This window comes from Oncorhynchus kisutch, unplaced genomic scaffold (assembly GCF_002021735.2).
Source record: "Oncorhynchus kisutch isolate 150728-3 unplaced genomic scaffold, Okis_V2 scaffold3051, whole genome shotgun sequence".
In the NCBI taxonomy this organism is placed as follows: Eukaryota; Metazoa; Chordata; class Actinopteri; order Salmoniformes; family Salmonidae; genus Oncorhynchus; species Oncorhynchus kisutch.
In genome coordinates this window covers 518,189-534,864 of record NW_022264996.1, presented here as the reverse complement: position 1 = coordinate 534,864, position 16,676 = coordinate 518,189, and the positions used below count along the sequence as shown (strand labels likewise).

General features: G+C 49.6%; 1 protein-coding gene across 5 annotated transcripts in view; it reads right to left on the bottom strand.

The window, feature by feature from the left end:
• LOC109879516 (bestrophin-3-like) overlaps positions 1–16,676 on the bottom strand; it is a 24,821-nt gene extending 8,145 nt beyond the window's left edge. The window contains exons 1-6 of one of the 5 annotated variants that reach the window (XM_031820120.1): positions 15,751–16,676; positions 15,345–15,509; positions 14,937–15,031; positions 13,021–13,254; positions 10,381–10,535; positions 6,054–6,131 (exon numbers count right to left, since the gene is read on the bottom strand). In XM_031820120.1, the coding sequence (XP_031675980.1) occupies positions 6,054–6,131; positions 10,381–10,535; positions 13,021–13,254; positions 14,937–15,031; positions 15,345–15,496 (714 nt within the window). In that variant the 5' untranslated portion in view covers positions 15,497–15,509; positions 15,751–16,676. Of the gene's footprint in view, positions 1–6,053; positions 6,132–10,380; positions 10,536–13,020; positions 13,255–13,863; positions 13,978–14,936; positions 15,032–15,344; positions 15,510–15,750 lie in introns of those variants that run through there. The other 4 variants (XM_031820119.1, XM_031820123.1, XM_031820121.1 and 1 more) reach the window with 4 other exon arrangements.

Below are 16,676 nucleotides of genomic sequence, written 5' to 3'. Positions count from 1 at the left end.
GTTGTCTTTGTAGCTATTTACAAGTACACAATGTCAATAAACACAGTGTCAATAAACACAATGTAAATAAACACCATGTCAATAAACACCATGTAAATAAACACCATGTCAATAAACACAGTGTCAATAAACACAGTGTCAATAAACACCATGTAAATAAACACAGTGTCAATAAACACAGTGTCAATAAACACCATGTAAATAAACACAGTGTCAATAAACACCATGTAAATAAACACAGTGTCAATAAACACCATGTAAATAAACACAATGTCAATAAACACCATGTCAATAAACACAGTGTCAATAAACACAATGTAAATAAACACCATGTCAATAAACACAGTCAATAAACACAGTGTCAATAAACACCATGTCAATAAACACAGTCAATAAACACCATGTAAATAAACACAGTGTCAATAAACACCATGTAAATAAACACAATGTAAATAAACACCATGTCAATAAACACAGTCAATAAACAGTGTCAATAAACACAGTGTCAATAAACACAGTGTCAATAAACACAGTGTCAATAAACACAGTGTCAATAAACACCATGTCAATAAACACAGTGTCAATAAACACAGTGTCAAACACAGTGTCAATAAACACAGTGTCAATAAACACAGTGTCAATAAACACAGTGTCAATAAACACAATGTAAATAAACACAATGTAAATAAACACCATGTAAATAAACACAGTGTAAATAAACACAGTGTCAATAAACACAGTCAATAAACACAGTGTCAATGAACAGGATTTGTTTGACATGTGACCATGTGAGTATTTTCATTGTTAGCTGAGACCCTCATGGCCAAGTCATTCCACTGACGTGATTTACTGTCTGAGATTACATAGCCTCTGAAAACTGATCCCAGTCACGTCCATGGTTTCATTTCATTCACAGAGCTGCTGCCTGAACAGCAACAGATCAGTCTACAAACGTCACATGAAACTTTACTCTAATACATTTAGTTTTACAGGGACCTTTAGTCAACATTACTGCAAAAGCTCATTTTCAACAGATGTCCCTGAGCAGGTCATTAGAACACGCAGGAAACTGTCAACAGATGTCACTGACTCGCCAGAGGTCACACTGGCAATTTGTGCAGACCGCAGAGAGATAGAGGGCAGCTACCCAATTAGCCAATGGCTATAGAGAACCCCTCCTACCCTGGGGTCCTGCTGCCCCATCCATTACTCTGTAATCATCATGTGGTGTTACAGGAAGCTGCTCTGGAGGTGCTCATCACAAAGGGACGTCATCTTCCCTGTCCACAGCTGGGTGGAACCGCATGAGGGGGAGAGAGGAGCACAGGGCTTACTGCCCAGTAGGGGAGAGAGGAGCACAGGGCTTACTGCCCAGTAGGGGAGAGAGGAGCACAGGGCTTACTGCCCACTAGGGGAGAGAGGAGCACAGGGCTTACTGCCCAGTAGGGGAGAGAGAGGAGCACAGGGCTTACTGCCCAGTAGGGGAGAGAGCAGCACAGGGCTTACTGCCCACTAGGGGAGAGAGGAGCACAGGGCTTACTGCCCAGTAGGGGAGAGAGAGGAGCACAGGGCTTACTGCCCAGTAGGGGAGAGAGGAGCACAGGGCTTACTGCCCACTAGGGGAGAGAGGAGCACAGGGCTTACTGCCCAGTAGGGGAGAGAGGAGCACAGGGCTTACTGCCCAGTAGGGGAGAGAGGAGCACAGGGCTTACTGCCCAGTAGGGGAGAGAGGAGCACAGGGCTTACTGCCCAGTAGGGGAGAGAGGAGCACAGGGCTACTGTCCAGTAGGGGAGAGAGGAGCACAGGGCTTACTGCCCAGTAGGGGAGAGAGAGGGGAGACAGAGGAGAGAGGAGCACAGGGCTTACTGCCCACTAGGGGAGAGAGAGGGGAGATGGTGGAGAGAGGAGCACAGGGCTTACTACCCAGTAGGGGAGAGAGAGGGGAGACGGAGGAGAGAGAAGCACAGGGGTTACTGCCCACTAGGGGAGAGAGAGGGGAGACGGAGGAGAGAGGAGCACAGGGCTTACTGCCCAGTAGGGGAGAGAGAGGAGCACAGGGCTTACTGCCCACTAGGGGAGAGAGGAGCACAGGGCTTACTGCCCACTAGGGGAGAGAGGAGCACAGGGCTTACTGCCCACTAGGGGAGAGAGGAGCACAGGGCTTACTGCCCAGTAGGGGAGAGAGGAGCACAGGGCTTACTGCCCAGTAGGGGAGAGAGGAGCACAGGGCTTACTGCCCACTAGGGGAGAGAGGAGCACAGGGCTTACTGCCCAGTAGGGGAGAGAGGAGCACAGGGCTTACTGCCCACTAGGGGAGAGAGGAGCACAGGGCTTACTGCCCAGTAGGGGAGAGAGGAGCACAGGGCTTACTGCCCAGTAGGGGAGAGAGGAGCACAGGGCTTACTGCCCAGTAGGGGAGAGAGGAGCACAGGGCTTACTGCCCAGTAGGGGAGAGAGGAGCACAGGGCTTACTGCCCACTAGGGGAGAGAGGAGCACAGGGCTTACTGCCCAGTAGGGGAGAGAGGAGCACAGGGCTTACTGCCCAGTAGGGGAGAGAGAGGGGAGACGGAGGAGAGAGGAGCACAGGGCTTACTGCCCACTAGGGGAGAGAGAGGGGAGATGGAAGAGAGAGGAGCACAGGGCTTACTACCCAGTAGGGGAGAGAGAGGGGAGACGGAGGAGAGAGAAGCACAGGGGTTACTGCCCACTAGGGGAGAGAGAGGGGAGACGGAGGAGAGAGGAGCACAGGGCTTACTGCCCACTAGGGGAGAGAGAGGAGATGGGGGGAGAGAGGAGCACAGGGCTTACTGCCCACTAGGGGAGAGAGAGGAGATGGGGGGAGAGAGGAGCACAGGGCTTACTGCCCACTAGGGGAGAGAGAGGGGGGATGGGGGGAGAGAGGAGCACAGGGCTTACTGCCCACTAGGGGAGAGAGAGGGGAGACGGAGGAGAGAGGAGCACAGGGCTTAATGCCCACTAGGGGAGAGAGAGGGGAGATGGGGGGAGAGAGGAGAAGAGGGCTTATTGCCCACTAGGGGGGAGACGGAGGAGAGAGGAGCACAGGGCTTACTGCCCACTAGGGGAGAGAGAGGGGGGATGGGGGGAGAGAGGAGAAGAGGGCTTATTGCCCACTAGGGGAGAAAGAGGGGAGACAGAGGAGAGAGGAGCACAGGGCTTATTGCCCACTAAGGGGGAGAGAGGGGAGATGGGGGGGAGAGAGGAGAAGAGGCCTAATGCCCACTAGGGGAGAGAGAGGGGAGATGGGGGGAGAGAGGAGCACAGGGCTTAATGCCCACTAGGGGAGAGAGAGGGGGGATGGGGGCGTGCGTGCGTGTGCGTGCGTGTGTGTGCATGTGTGTGCGTGTGTGTGTGCTTGTGTGTGGGGGGAGAGAGAGGGGAGACGGAGGAGAGAGGAGCACAGGGCTTAATGCCCACTAGGGGAGAGAGAGGGGGGATGGGGGGAGAGAGGAGAAGAGGGCTTATTGCCCACTAGGGGAGAGAGAGGGGAGACGGAGGAGAGAGGAGCACAGGGCTTATTGCCCACTAGGGGAGAGAGAGGGGAGACGGGGGAGAGAGGAGCACAGGGCTTATTGCCCACTAGGGGAGAGAGAGGGGAGACGGGGGAGAGAGGAGCACAGGGCTTATTGCCCACTAGGGGAGAGAGAGGGGAGACGGGGGAGAGAGGAGCACAGGGCTTATTGCCCACTAGGGGAGAAAGAGGGGAGACGGGGGAGAGAGGAGCACAGGGCTTACTGCCCACTAGGGGAGAGAGAGGGGGGATGGGGGGAGAGAGGAGAAGAGGGCTTATTGCCCACTAGGGGAGAGAGAGGGGAGATGGGGGGAGAGAGGAGCACAGGGCTTACTGCCCACTAGGGGAGAGAGAGGGGGGATGGGGGAGAGAGGAGCACAGGGCTTAATGCCCACTAGGGGAGAAAGAGGGGAGACGGATGAGAGAGGAGCACAGGGCTTACTGCCCACTAGGGGAGAGAGAGGGGAGATGGAGGGAGAGAGGAGAAGAGGGCTTAATGCCCACTAGGGGAGAAAGAGGGGAGACGGATGAGAGAGGAGCACAGGGCTTACTGCCCACTAGGGGGGAGAGAGGGGAGATGGGGGGAGAGAGGAGCACAGGGCTTATTGCCCACTAGGGGGGAGAGAGGGGAGATGGGGGGAGAGAGGAGCACAGGGCTTACTGCCCACTAGGGGAGAGAGAGGGGAGACGGAGGAGAGAGGAGCACAGGGCTTACTGCCCACTAGGGGAGAGAGAGGGGGGATGGGGGGAGAGAGGAGCACAGGGCTTAATGCCCACTAGGGGAGAGAGAGGGGGGATGGGGGCATGCGTGCGTGTGCGTGCGTGTGTGTGCGTGTGTGTGCGTGTGTGTGTGTGTGTGTGCGTGTGTGTGTGTGTGCGTGTGTGTGGGGGGAGAGAGAGGGGAGATGGGGGGAGAGAGGAGAAGAGGGCTTAATGCCCACTAGGGGAGAGAGAGGGGAGACGGAGGAGAGAGGAGCACAGGGCTTATTGCCCACTAGGGGAGAGAGAGGGGAGACGGGGGAGAGAGGAGCACAGGGCTTATTGCCCACTAGGGGAGAGAGAGGGGAGACGGGGGAGAGAGGAGCACAGGGCTTATTGCCCACTAGGGGAGAGAGAGGGGAGACGGGGGAGAGAGGAGCACAGGGCTTATTGCCCACTAGGGGAGAAAGAGGGGAGACGGGGGAGAGAGGAGCACAGGGCTTATTGCCCACTAGGGGAGAGAGAGGGGGGATGGGGGGAGAGAGGAGAAGAGGGCTTATTGCCCACTAGGGGAGAGAGAGGGGAGATGGGGGGAGAGAGGAGCACAGGGCTTACTGCCCACTAGGGGAGAGAGAGGGGGGATGGGGGAGAGAGGAGCACAGGGCTTAATGCCCACTAGGGGAGAAAGAGGGGAGACGGATGAGAGAGGAGCACAGGGCTTACTGCCCACTAGGGGAGAGAGAGGGGAGATGGAGGGAGAGAGGAGAAGAGGGCTTAATGCCCACTAGGGGAGAAAGAGGGGAGACGGATGAGAGAGGAGCACAGGGCTTACTGCCCACTAGGGGGGAGAGAGGGGAGATGGGGGGAGAGAGGAGCACAGGGCTTATTGCCCACTAGGGGGGAGAGAGGGGAGATGGGGGGAGAGAGGAGCACAGGGCTTACTGCCCACTAGGGGAGAGAGAGGGGAGACGGAGGAGAGAGGAGCACAGGGCTTACTGCCCACTAGGGGAGAGAGAGGGGGGATGGGGGAGAGAGGAGCACAGGGCTTAATGCCCACTAGGGGAGAGAGAGGGGGGATGGGGGCATGCGTGCGTGTGCGTGCGTGTGTGTGCGTGTGTGTGCGTGTGTGTGTGTGTGTGTGTGCGTGTGTGTGTGTGTGCGTGTGTGTGTGGGGGGAGAGAGAGGGGAGATGGGGGGAGAGAGGAGAAGAGGGCTTAATGCCCACTAGGGGAGAGAGAGGGGAGACGGAGGAGAGAGGAGCACAGGGCTTATTGCCCACTAGGGGAGAGAGAGGGAGATGGTGGAGAGAGGAGCACAGGGCTTACTGCCCACTAGGGGAGAGAGAGGGGAGACGGAGGAGAGAGGAGCACAGGGCTTATTGCCCACTAGGGGAGAGAGAGGGAGAGGGATTGGAGAGGTTCAAATCATCAAAGCTTGATGATGAGTTGGGTATGTGAATCAGCTGTGTAGTGTACCAGCACCTAGGGGGGGCCCAGGCCCATGTTTGGGAGACCTTGCCTCAGGCACACTGTCACAAAACCCACTGGGTTTTAATGAGGACACGGGAGGACAGTGTGAGTTATAGTACACATGATATGCACAGTGGCTATTAACAGAAGATTCCCTGGGTAAGTGTGTGTGTGTGTGTGTGTGTGTGTGTGTGTGTGTGTGTGTGTGTGTGTGTGTGTGTGTGTGTGTGTGTGTATGTGTGTGTGTGTGTGTGTGTGTGTGGGCGTGCGTGCGTGCGTGCGCGTGCGTGCGTGTGCGTGTGCGTGTGTGTGCGTGCGTGTGTGTGAGTGTGTGTGCGTACATGCTATCCACACCTGTGTGTAGACGAGAGGAATCCCAACCCAGTCATAACCAAATAGAGTAGAGCACCAAGTCCTGAATGTGTTCATCTCCTAGAGAACCACAGAGAGAGAGAAGAGAGAGAGAGAGAGAGAGAGAGAGAGAGAGAGAGAGAGAGAGAGAGAGAGAGAGAGAGAGAGAGAGACAGGGAAAGAGAGAGAGACGGGGAGAGAGAGAGAAAGAGAGAGAGAGAGAGACAGGGAGAGGGAGAATTAGACCCAACCAAATCATGAGAAAACAAAAAGATAACTACTTAACACATTGGAAAGAATTAACAAAAAACTGAGCAAACTAGAATGCTATTTGGCCCTACACAGAGAGTACACAGCGGCAGAATACCTGACCACTGTGACTGACCCAAAATTAAGGAAAGCCTTGACTATGTACAGACTCAGTGAGCATAGCCTTGCTATTGAGAAAGGCCGCCGTAGGCAGACATGGCTCTCAAGAGAAGACAGGCTATGTGCTCACTGCCCACAAAATGAGGTGGAAACTGAGCTGCACTTCCTAACCTCCTGCCCAATGTATGACCATATTAGAGAGACATATTTCCCTCAGATTACACAGATCCACAAAGAATTCGAAAACAAATCCAATTTTGAAAAACTCCCATATCTACTGGGTGAAATTCCACAGTGTGCATCACAGCAGCAAGATTTGTGACCTGTTGCCACGAGAAAAGGGCAACCAGTGAAGAACAAACACCATTGTAAATACAACCCATATTTATGCTTATTTATTTTATCTTGTGTCCTTTAGCCATTTGTACATTGTTAGAACACTGTATATATATATAATATGACATTTGTAATGTCTTTACTGTTTTGAAACTTCTGTATGTGTAATGTTTACTGTTAATTTTTGTTGTTTTCACTTTATATATTCACTTTGTATGTTGTCTACCTCACTTGCTTTGGCAATGTTAACACATGTTTCCCATGCCAATAAAGCCCTTGAATTGAATTGAATTGAATTGAGAGAGAGAGAGAGAGAGAGAGAGAGAGACAGAGAGACAGGGAAAGAGAGAGAGACAGGGAGAGAGACAGGGAGAGAGACAGAGAGAGAGAGAGAGACAGGGAGAGAGAGAGAGAGAGAGACAGGGAGAGAGAGAGAGAGAGAGAGACAGGGAGAGAGACAGGGAGAGAGACAGGGAGAGAGACAGGGAGAGAGACAGGGAGAGAGACAGAGAGAGACAGGGAGAGAGACAGACAAAGAGAGAGAGACAGAGAGAGACAGAGAGAGAGAGAGAGAGAGAGAGACAGACAGACAAAGAAAGAGAGAGAGAGAGAGACAGACAGAGACAAAGAGAGAGAGACAGACAGAGACAAAGAGAGAGAGAGACAGACAGACAGACAAAGAGAGAGAGAGAGAGACAGACAGAGACAAAGAGAGAGAGAAGACAGAGCATGGGGTTGCACTGAGTTTGCCTTTGCTATATACAAACACACACAGCAACATGATCCAGACCCTGTTAGGAGGGCGTATTAATAGAGGCGACTCAGAGTTTAGTATGGTGTTAGTGAGGGTTTAGTATGGTTAGTGAGGTTAGTATGGTTGAGGGTTTAGTATGGTGTTAGTGAGGGTTTAGTATGGTGTTAGTGAGGGTTTAGTATGGTGTTAGTGAGGGTTTAGTATGGTGTTAGTGAGGGTTTAGTATGGTGTTAGTGAGGGTTTAGTATGGTGTTAGTGAGGGTTTAGTATGGTGTTAGTGAGGGTTTAGTATTGTGTTAGTGGGGGTTTAGTATGGTGTTAGTGAGGGTTTAGCAGAGTGTTAGTGGGGGTTTAGTATGGTGTTTAGTATGGTGTTTAGTATGGTGTTTAGTATGGTGTTTAGTATGGTGTTAGTGAGGGTTTAGTATGGTGTTAGTGAGGGTTTAGTATGGTGTTAGTGAGGGTTTAGTATGGTGTTAGTGAGGGTTTAGTATGGTGTTAGTGAGGGTTTAGTATGGTGTTAGTGAGGGTTTAGTATGGTGTTAGTGAGGGTTTAGTATGGTGTTAGTGAGGGTTTAGTATGGTGTTAGTGAGGGTTTAGTATGGTGTTAGTGAGGGTTTAGTATGGTGTTAGTGAGGGTTTAGCAGAGTGTTAGTGAGGGTTTAGTATGGTGTTTAGTATGGTGTTTAGTATGGTGTTAGTGAGGGTTAGTATGGTGTTAGTGAGGGTTTAGTAGAGTGTTAGTGAGGGTTTAGTATGGTGTTAGTGAGGGTTTAGTATGGTGTTAGTGAGGGTTTAGTATGGTGTTAGTGAGGGTTTAGTATGGTGTTAGTGAGGGTTTAGTATGGTGTTAGTGAGGGTTTAGCAGAGTGTTAGTGAGGGTCAGTGCAGTTCTATATCAATGCATCTCATAACTATTTCCACAAGTAACGGAGCTGTAAACTAACAATAGTCCCAGTCTTTAATGTTACTCCTCATTAAGACGTTACTATAATGTTACTCCTCATTAAGACGTTACTATAATGTTACTCCTCATTAAGACGTTACTATAATGTTACTCCTCATTAAGACGTTACTATAATGTTACTCCTCATTAAGACGTTACTATAATGTTACTCCTCATTAAGACGTTACTATAATGTTACTCCTCATTAAGACGTTACTATAATGTTACTCCTCATTAAGACGTTACTATAATGTTACTCCTCATTAAGACGTTACTATAATGAAGGAGCTGTACTTTAAGACTATTGAAGTCCCAGTAAACAGTAAAATGTTACTCCTCATAATACTCAGCATGCCTTGTGTTTAGCAGACAGTCTTGGACTAGTCATCTCTTCCATGATCTGTCCTCAAGGCATCCCGTACCCTTGTTGACTGTTTTTAGGATTGTATCGTTCCTTCCTGTCCTCGAGGCATCCCGTACCCTGTTGGCTGTTTTTAGGATTGTATCGTTCCTTCCTGTCCTCAAGGCATCCCATACCCTTGTTGGCTGTTTTTAGGATTGTATCGTTCCTTCCTGTCCTCAAGGCATCCCGTACCCTGTTGGCTGTTTTTAGGATTGTATCGTTCCTTCCTGTCCTCGAGGCATCCCGTACCCTGTTGACTGTTTTTAGGATTGTATCGTTCCTTCCTGTCCTCGAGGCATCCCGTACCCTGTTGGCTGTTTTTAGGATTGTATCGTTCCTTCCTGTCCTCGAGGCATCCTGTACCCTGTTGGCTGTTTTTAGGATTGTATCGTTCCTTCCTGTCCTCGAGGCATCCCGTACCCTGTTGGCTGTTTTTAGGATTGTATCGTTCCTTCCTGGATTCAAGGTATCCAGTACCCTGTTGGCTGTTTTTAGGATTGTATCGTTCCTTCCTGGATTCAAGGTATCCAGTACCCTGTTGGCTGTTTTTAGGATTGTATCGTTCCTTCCTGTCCTCAAGGCATCCCGTACCCTGTTGGCTGTTTTTAGGATTGTATCGTTCCTTCCTGTCCTCGAGGCATCCAGTACCCTGTTGGCTGTTTTTAGGATTGTATCGTTCCTTCCTGTCCTCGAGGCATCCTGTACCCTGTTGGCTGTTTTTAGGATTGTATCGTTCCTTCCTGTCCTCGAGGCATCCCGTACCCTGTTGGCTGTTTTTAGGATTGTATCGTTCCTTCCTGGATTCAAGGTATCCAGTACCCTGTTGGCTGTTTTTAGGATTGTATCGTTCCTTCCTGGATTCAAGGTATCCAGTACCCTGTTGGCTGTTTTTAGGATGGTATCGTTCCTTCCTGTCCTCGAGGCATCCCGTACCCTGTTGGCTGTTTTTAGGATTGTATCGTTCCTTCCTGGATTCAAGGTATCCAGTACCCTGTTGGCTGTTTTTAGGATTGTATCGTTCCTTCCTGGATTCAAGGTATCCTGTACCCTGTTGACTGTTTTTAGGATTGTATCATTCCTTCCTGTCCTCGAGGTATCCCGTACCCTGTTGACTGTTTTTAGGATTGTATCGTTCCTTCCTGTCCTCGAGGTATCCCGTACCCTGTTGGCTGTTTTTAGGATTGTATCGTTCCTTCCTGGATTCAAGGTATCCAGTACCCTGTTGGCTGTTTTTAGGATTGTATCGTTCCTTCCTGGATTCAAGGTATCCACTAACCCTTCAGAGCCAAAATGGAGTCAATCTCCTCTATTTAGAGCGGGATTAGACTCTGTGTTTCCTCTGTTTCCTGGTATATCTCTGCTTTGCTCCGCTAACTGCCATACTCACGTTGAGGATGGTCTGAAGGTCCACGCGGTCCAGACTACAACCTCTGCAGGATTCAGAGCCAAAATGTCTCCTCTGGTTCCTGTGGCAGGTATACTTTATCTATCTATGCCTGTTGAAGCTACTGCCATACTCACGTTGAGGATGGTCTGCAGGTCCACGCTGTCCTTGATGCGCCCCTCCGTCCGAGCCCTGGACGCCATGTTAGAAAACCACACCACAGGGATCCAGTACTTCAGGTGGGGAGACTTGACAGCATCAAAGATCTTCCTCTCTTCTGGAGTCATGAAGCCTGCAGGGAGGAGGAGAAGGGGGAGAAGGAGGGGGATGAAGAGGAGGGGGAGGAGGTGGGTGAAGAGGAGAAGGGGAGGAGGAGAAGGAGGAGGAAGAGGGGGAGGAAGAGGAGAAGGAAGAGGAAGAGGGGGAGGAAGATGAGGAGGAAGGGAAGGGGGAGAAGGGGGAAGAGAAGGAGGAGGGGAGAAGGAGGAGGAAGGGGTGAGGAAGAGGGGGAGGAAGAGGAGGAGGAAGAGAAGGGGGATAAGTGGGAAGAAGGTGGAGGATGAGGAGTGGAAGGAGGAGTAGGGGGAGGAGGAGGAAGAGGAGAAGGAGGAGGAGGGGGTAGGGGAAGGGGGAGGAGTGGAAGGAGGAGGAGGGGGAGGAGGAGGAAGAGGAGAAGGAGGAGGAGGGGGGTAGCGGAAGGGGGAGGAGTGGAAGGAGGAGGAGGGGGAGGAGGAGGAAGAGGAGAAGGAAGAGGAGGGGGTAGGGGAAGGGGGAGGAGTGGAAGGAGGAGTAGGGGGAGGAGGAGGAAGAGGAGAAGGAGGAGGAGGGGGTAGGGGAAGGGGAGGAGTGGAAGGAGGAGTAGGGGGAGGAGGAGGAAGAGGAGAAGGAAGAGGAGGGGGTAGGGGAAGGGGGAGGAGTGGAAGGAGGAGTAGGGGGAGGAGGAGGAAGAGGAGAAGGAGGAGGGGGTAGGGGAAGGGGGAGGAGTGGAAGGAGGAGGAGGGGGAGGAGGAGGAAGAGGAGGAGGGTGGGGGGAAGGGGGAGGATGAGGCGTGGATACAGCAGTACTAGGGGAATACTAGTGGTTAGAGGAAACAAGGTGTTTAGTAGGTCTAATTCAATCACTGAATCCTAATGACTTGGCTGATCCTGGGTAGTCCAAAGAAACTGAAGAAGGAAATGAAAAGATGGTTCTAGAAGATCCAGTTACAGATCCTTGTTTAACTCTCACATGTCATGCATCCTGTTTACCAATAAAACACTTATGGAAGTGTCTCGTGAGTGGCTCAGTGGTCTAAGGCTGTGCCACTAGAGATCCTGGTTCGAGACCAGGCTCAGTGGTCTAAGGCTGTGCCACTAGAGATCCTGGTTCGAGATCAGGCTCAGTGGTCTAAGGCTGTGCCACTAGAGATCCTGGTTTGAGACCAGGCTCAGTGGTCTAAGGCTGTGCCACTAGAGATCCTGGTTCGAGACCAGGCTCAGTGGTCTAAGGCTGTGCCACTAGAGATCCTGGTTTGAGACCAGGCTCAGTGGTCTAAGGCTGTGCCACTAGAGATCCTGGTTCGAGACCAGGCTCAGTGGTCTAAGGCTGTGCCACTAGAGATCCTGGTTCGAGATCAGGCTCAGTGGTCTAAGGCTGTGCCACTAGAGATCCTGGTTCGAGACCAGGCTCAGTGGTCTAAGGCTGTGTCACTAGAGATCCTGGTTCGAGACCAGGCTCCGTACGGGAGTTGCAGCGATGAGACAAGACTGTAACTACCAATAGGAGACTAACTACCAATTAGAAATTGGGGAGAAAAAGGGATACAAGTATTTTTTTTTTACTGAAGGTTGAGAGAACTCTCTTGGTCTGAACCTGACCTACTGAAGGTTGAGAGAACTCTCTTGGTCTGAACCTGACCTACTGAAGGTTGAGTGAACTCTCTTGGTCTGAACCTGACCTACTGAAGGTTGAGTGAACTCTCTTGGTCTGAACCTGACCTACTGAAGGTTGAGAGAACTCTCTTGGTCTGAACCTGACCTACTGAAGGTTGAGAGAACTCTCTTGGTCTGAACCTGACCTACTGAAGGTTGAGAGAACTCTCTTGGTCTGAACCTGACCTACTGAAGGTTGAGAGAACTCTCTTGGTCTGAACCTGACCTACTGAAGGTTGAGAGAACTCTCTTGATCTGAACCTGACCTACTGAAGGTTGAGAGAACTCTCTTGGTCTGAACCTGACCTACTGAAGGTTGAGAGAACACTCTTGGTCTGAACCTGACCTACTGAAGGTTGAGAGAACACTCTTGGTCTGAACCTGACCTACTGAAGGTTGAGTGAACTCTCTTGGTCTGAACCTGACCTACTGAAGGTTGAGTGAACTCTCTTGGTCTGAACCTGACCTACTGAAGGTTGAGTGAACACTTGATCTGAACCTGACCTACTGAAGGTTGAGTGAACTCTCTTGGTCTGAACCTGACCTACTGAAGGTTGAGTGAACTCTCTTGGTCTGAGAGAGTTCTCAGAACCTACTGAAGGTTGAGAGAACACTTGATCTGACCTGTAAACCAAACCTGGTCGACCTTTGACCCCACCTATGTGTATTCTATTGGGGTCAGGTAAGGCCAAGCGCATGTCATTGAGGTACCTGCTTCCACTACTTGGTCCGTGACATTATGTACAGAATCTATCTGTCAAAATGAGTTTTCTCCTGACCCTCCTGACCCCAAATGAGATTTCTCCTGACCCTCCTGACCTCCTGACCCCATCTATTTGCATTCCGTTATCCCCTTGGGGTCGTACCTGCCTCCACCACATGCTCCATGGTGGGGAATCTCTTACAGACGGCGGTGCTGACAGAGCGGAAGATGAGCAGTGAGGTGAGGTTGACGTAGCGCATCAGCGTGCGTCTGAGGAGGCGGCCCTGCTCGTCGTGGCCGTGAACACAGCTGGAGACCAGGAACATGAGGCGGTCGGGCCAAGGCAGATTCACAAACTGGTTCCACCAACGGTTGACCACCAGGGTTACGTAGAAACCTGCAGGGAGGAGGAGATATCAGCATCATCTACACCAGGGCTCTACATCCTGAGTTTTAAACTCCAAACCTGTTCCTGGACAGATACCTTCCTGTAGGTTTTAACTCCAACCCTGTTCCTGGAGAGATACCCTCCTGTAGGTTTTAACTCCAACCCTGTTCCTGGAGAGATACCTTCCTGTAGGTTTTAACTCCAACCCTGTTCCTGGAGAGATACCTTCCTGTAGGTTTAAACTCCAACCCTGTTTCCGGAGAGATATCTTCCTGTAGGTTTAAACTCCAACTTTGTTCCTGGAGAGATACCTTCCTGTAGGTTTTAAACTCCAACCCTGTTCCTGGAGAGATACCCTCCTGTAGGTTTTAACTCCAACATTGTTCCTAGAGTGAAAACCTACCGGACGGTAGCTCTCCAGGAACAGGGTTGGAGTTAAAACCTACCGGACGGTATCTCTCCAGGAACAAGGTTGGAGTTTAAACCTACAGGAAGATATCTCTCCGGAAACAGGGTTGGAGTTAAAACCTACAGGAAGGTATCTCTCCAGGAACAAGGTCGGAGTTTAAACCTACAGGAGGGTATCTCTCCAGGAACAGGGTTGGAGTTAAAACATACCTGATGGTAGCTCTCCAGGAACAGGGTTGGAAATCCCTGATCTACAGTAAGTCTAAACAGTATTTTGTCAGGTATGACCACAGTAGCAACCAAGGATGAGGTTTGGGTTGAGAAGGGCAGCTTTCCGAAATTACATTTAATTTCCTACGTAGTGCAGTACTCTTCAGGCTACATTTGAGCCTCAAGCTCAAAACAGAAAATTGACCCCTAGATCATTGTCTAGGGCAACTTCATCCCAGTCCATATCAATATTTTATTGACATAAACTGAGATACATAAATGTCATGAAAGCCACTTTGTGCAGTTCACACAGAAGCACAACGCTATTAAGCAACAATCTGATATGCCATGCAAAGCACTCCAGTACCCAAGCAAACCCAACAATATCCCTCTTTCCCTGCTTTGGTCCGACTCCTAATGATTTCCTTCCATTAACTCAATCACCAGTTCATTTCCCCCATTGGAATCAGTGTCTGTCGGAGAGTTTCTGTTATTAAGTAAGGGTTGACAAATCACGATCATTAGTTTGTTGCCTGGCACTGTTGAGGATTAGTTGGGTTCATTTGGTTGGATAGTAGCAAGCAAGTCAGACAGTTAACGCAGTGTGTTTATGTGTTTGTGCGTGCGTGCGCGTGTGTGTGTGTCAGTGTTTGTGCGTGCGTGCGCATGTGTGTGGTGATCGAGAAAGTATTGCACTGTTGTCATTCTGTTTTTAGGTGGCTGATACACATTTGCCCGACGACTCAAACTGAATTCTTCCGCTGCTCTTATGTTCGCTACATTACCGCGAAGAAGAAACTAACATATGTGGGCGTGGCGTAGCGTTTGGCTGGAGCGAAGTGTTTGGGTCGCCAGGCAAAGCTACACACATGGGGTTGCGGATGAGGTGAATTTCCCACTTAAATTGTTAAGCACTTTCAGCACATCTGGAAAGCACCTCTACAGTATTCAGGTAGAAACAGCCATTCTCATCTCAGCACAGCGCTAGTAGCTCATAGAGTTAATAGGCTAATACTATAAACTACTCAGCGCGCATGCGCTGATGTCAACCTGCACAAGTTGTACTGACTTACCAAGCACAAACGTGACTGGAATCTGTTCTGCATACTTGTTACAGTGAAGAGCCAACTTTTCAAAGAAACGCTTTTCAGGGTCTGAGAGAGCAAGTCTAGATTGACAGGTGTGTTAATTAATTAAGTCACATTATAGGTTTGTTCACATGCAGCTATTGATATATCACAGCGATACAAATCCATTACGGACCCATCATGCAAAGTCAAATCAAAGGCTCATATTACATCTTCATTTGTAATCACAGTTATAAACTGATTAAACTCAGATAATAGATACTGTTATATAATATACATACACAAATAACATAACAATTATATTATTCATATTTCATATCACCGAGGACTTGTATTTGTGACAATACTAATGTTTTTAAGGAAAAACGCGTAATAGCTTAATATTATGCCTACCTGTAAACGAGGCTCACCAAGGTATATAACAGTACAAAGACTATAAACTCCCGATAAAGCAGTTTGTAGATGCTGCCTCTCCATCGCAGTAGAAGTCTATGGAAACCAAAGAACGTGGCGTTGGCGACTTTACTGGAGTAGGTCACCGTCATCTTCCTTCAATCACTGCAGAAAAACGACCTAGTCATCCAACTTACACTTAGTTGACAGACGCTCCCTTGTCCTTACCGGTTGTGAATGTAGCTGACTTTAATTGATATCTAAGTAAACGTAGTAAACTACTCTCTCAAGGCAAGCTTTCATGGCGCAATAATAACCAGTCAAAATAACCATTATTTCCATGTTACGTGGATAAGAAATAACGTTATTAAAAACATTCATAAAAGTATACATTTTTCACACATACCTTTTGTACCAAATCTAAATCACATCGCTTGTTGTTGCTTTAGGTGTAATATAGTGTATTCCTGAACCGTGAGTCAAGATTGAGCAATCATCAGGTGACCGCCCTGGCCACATTTAGCTGGTTGTCTGTCTGTGTCTGTCTGTCAGTCCAGCTGCCAGTGCGCTCCTGGCTATGGCTGTCTGGGCAAGATGCCCACCATGTCATGGCGGTGGAATAAGATGCGCACTATGTCTTGGCGGTGGAATAAGATGCGCACTATGTCATGGCGGTGGAATAAGATGCGGACTATGTCATGGCGGTGGAATAAGATGCGCACTAATGTCATGGCGGTGGAATAAAATGCGCACAATGTCATGGCGGTGGAATAAGATGCGCACTATTGTCATGGCGGTGGAATAAGATGCGCACAATGTCATGGCGGTGGAATAAGATGCGCACTATGTCATGGCGGTGGAATAAGATGCGCACTATGTCATGGCGGTGGAATAAGATGCGCACTATGTCATGGCGGTGGAATAAGATGCGCACTATGTCATGGCGGTGGAATAAACACATAATGACCTGCTGATGTAGAGAGAGACTACATTTATCCCTGCTTGCAAGTCTCTGGTTTTAATACAACATGCCTATACAACATACCAGCTCCTACATTTATCCCTGCGTGCAAGTCTCTGGTTTTAATACAACATGCCTATACAACATACCAGCTCCTACATTTATCCCTGCGTGCAAGTCTCTGGTTTTAATACAACATGCCTATACAACATACCAGCTCCTACATTTATCCCTGCGTGCAAGTCTCTGGTTTTAATACAACATGCCTATACAACATACCAGCTCCTACATTTATCCCTGCGTGCAAGTCTCTGGTTTTAATACAACATGCCTATACAACATACCAGCTCCTACATTTATCCCTGCGTGCA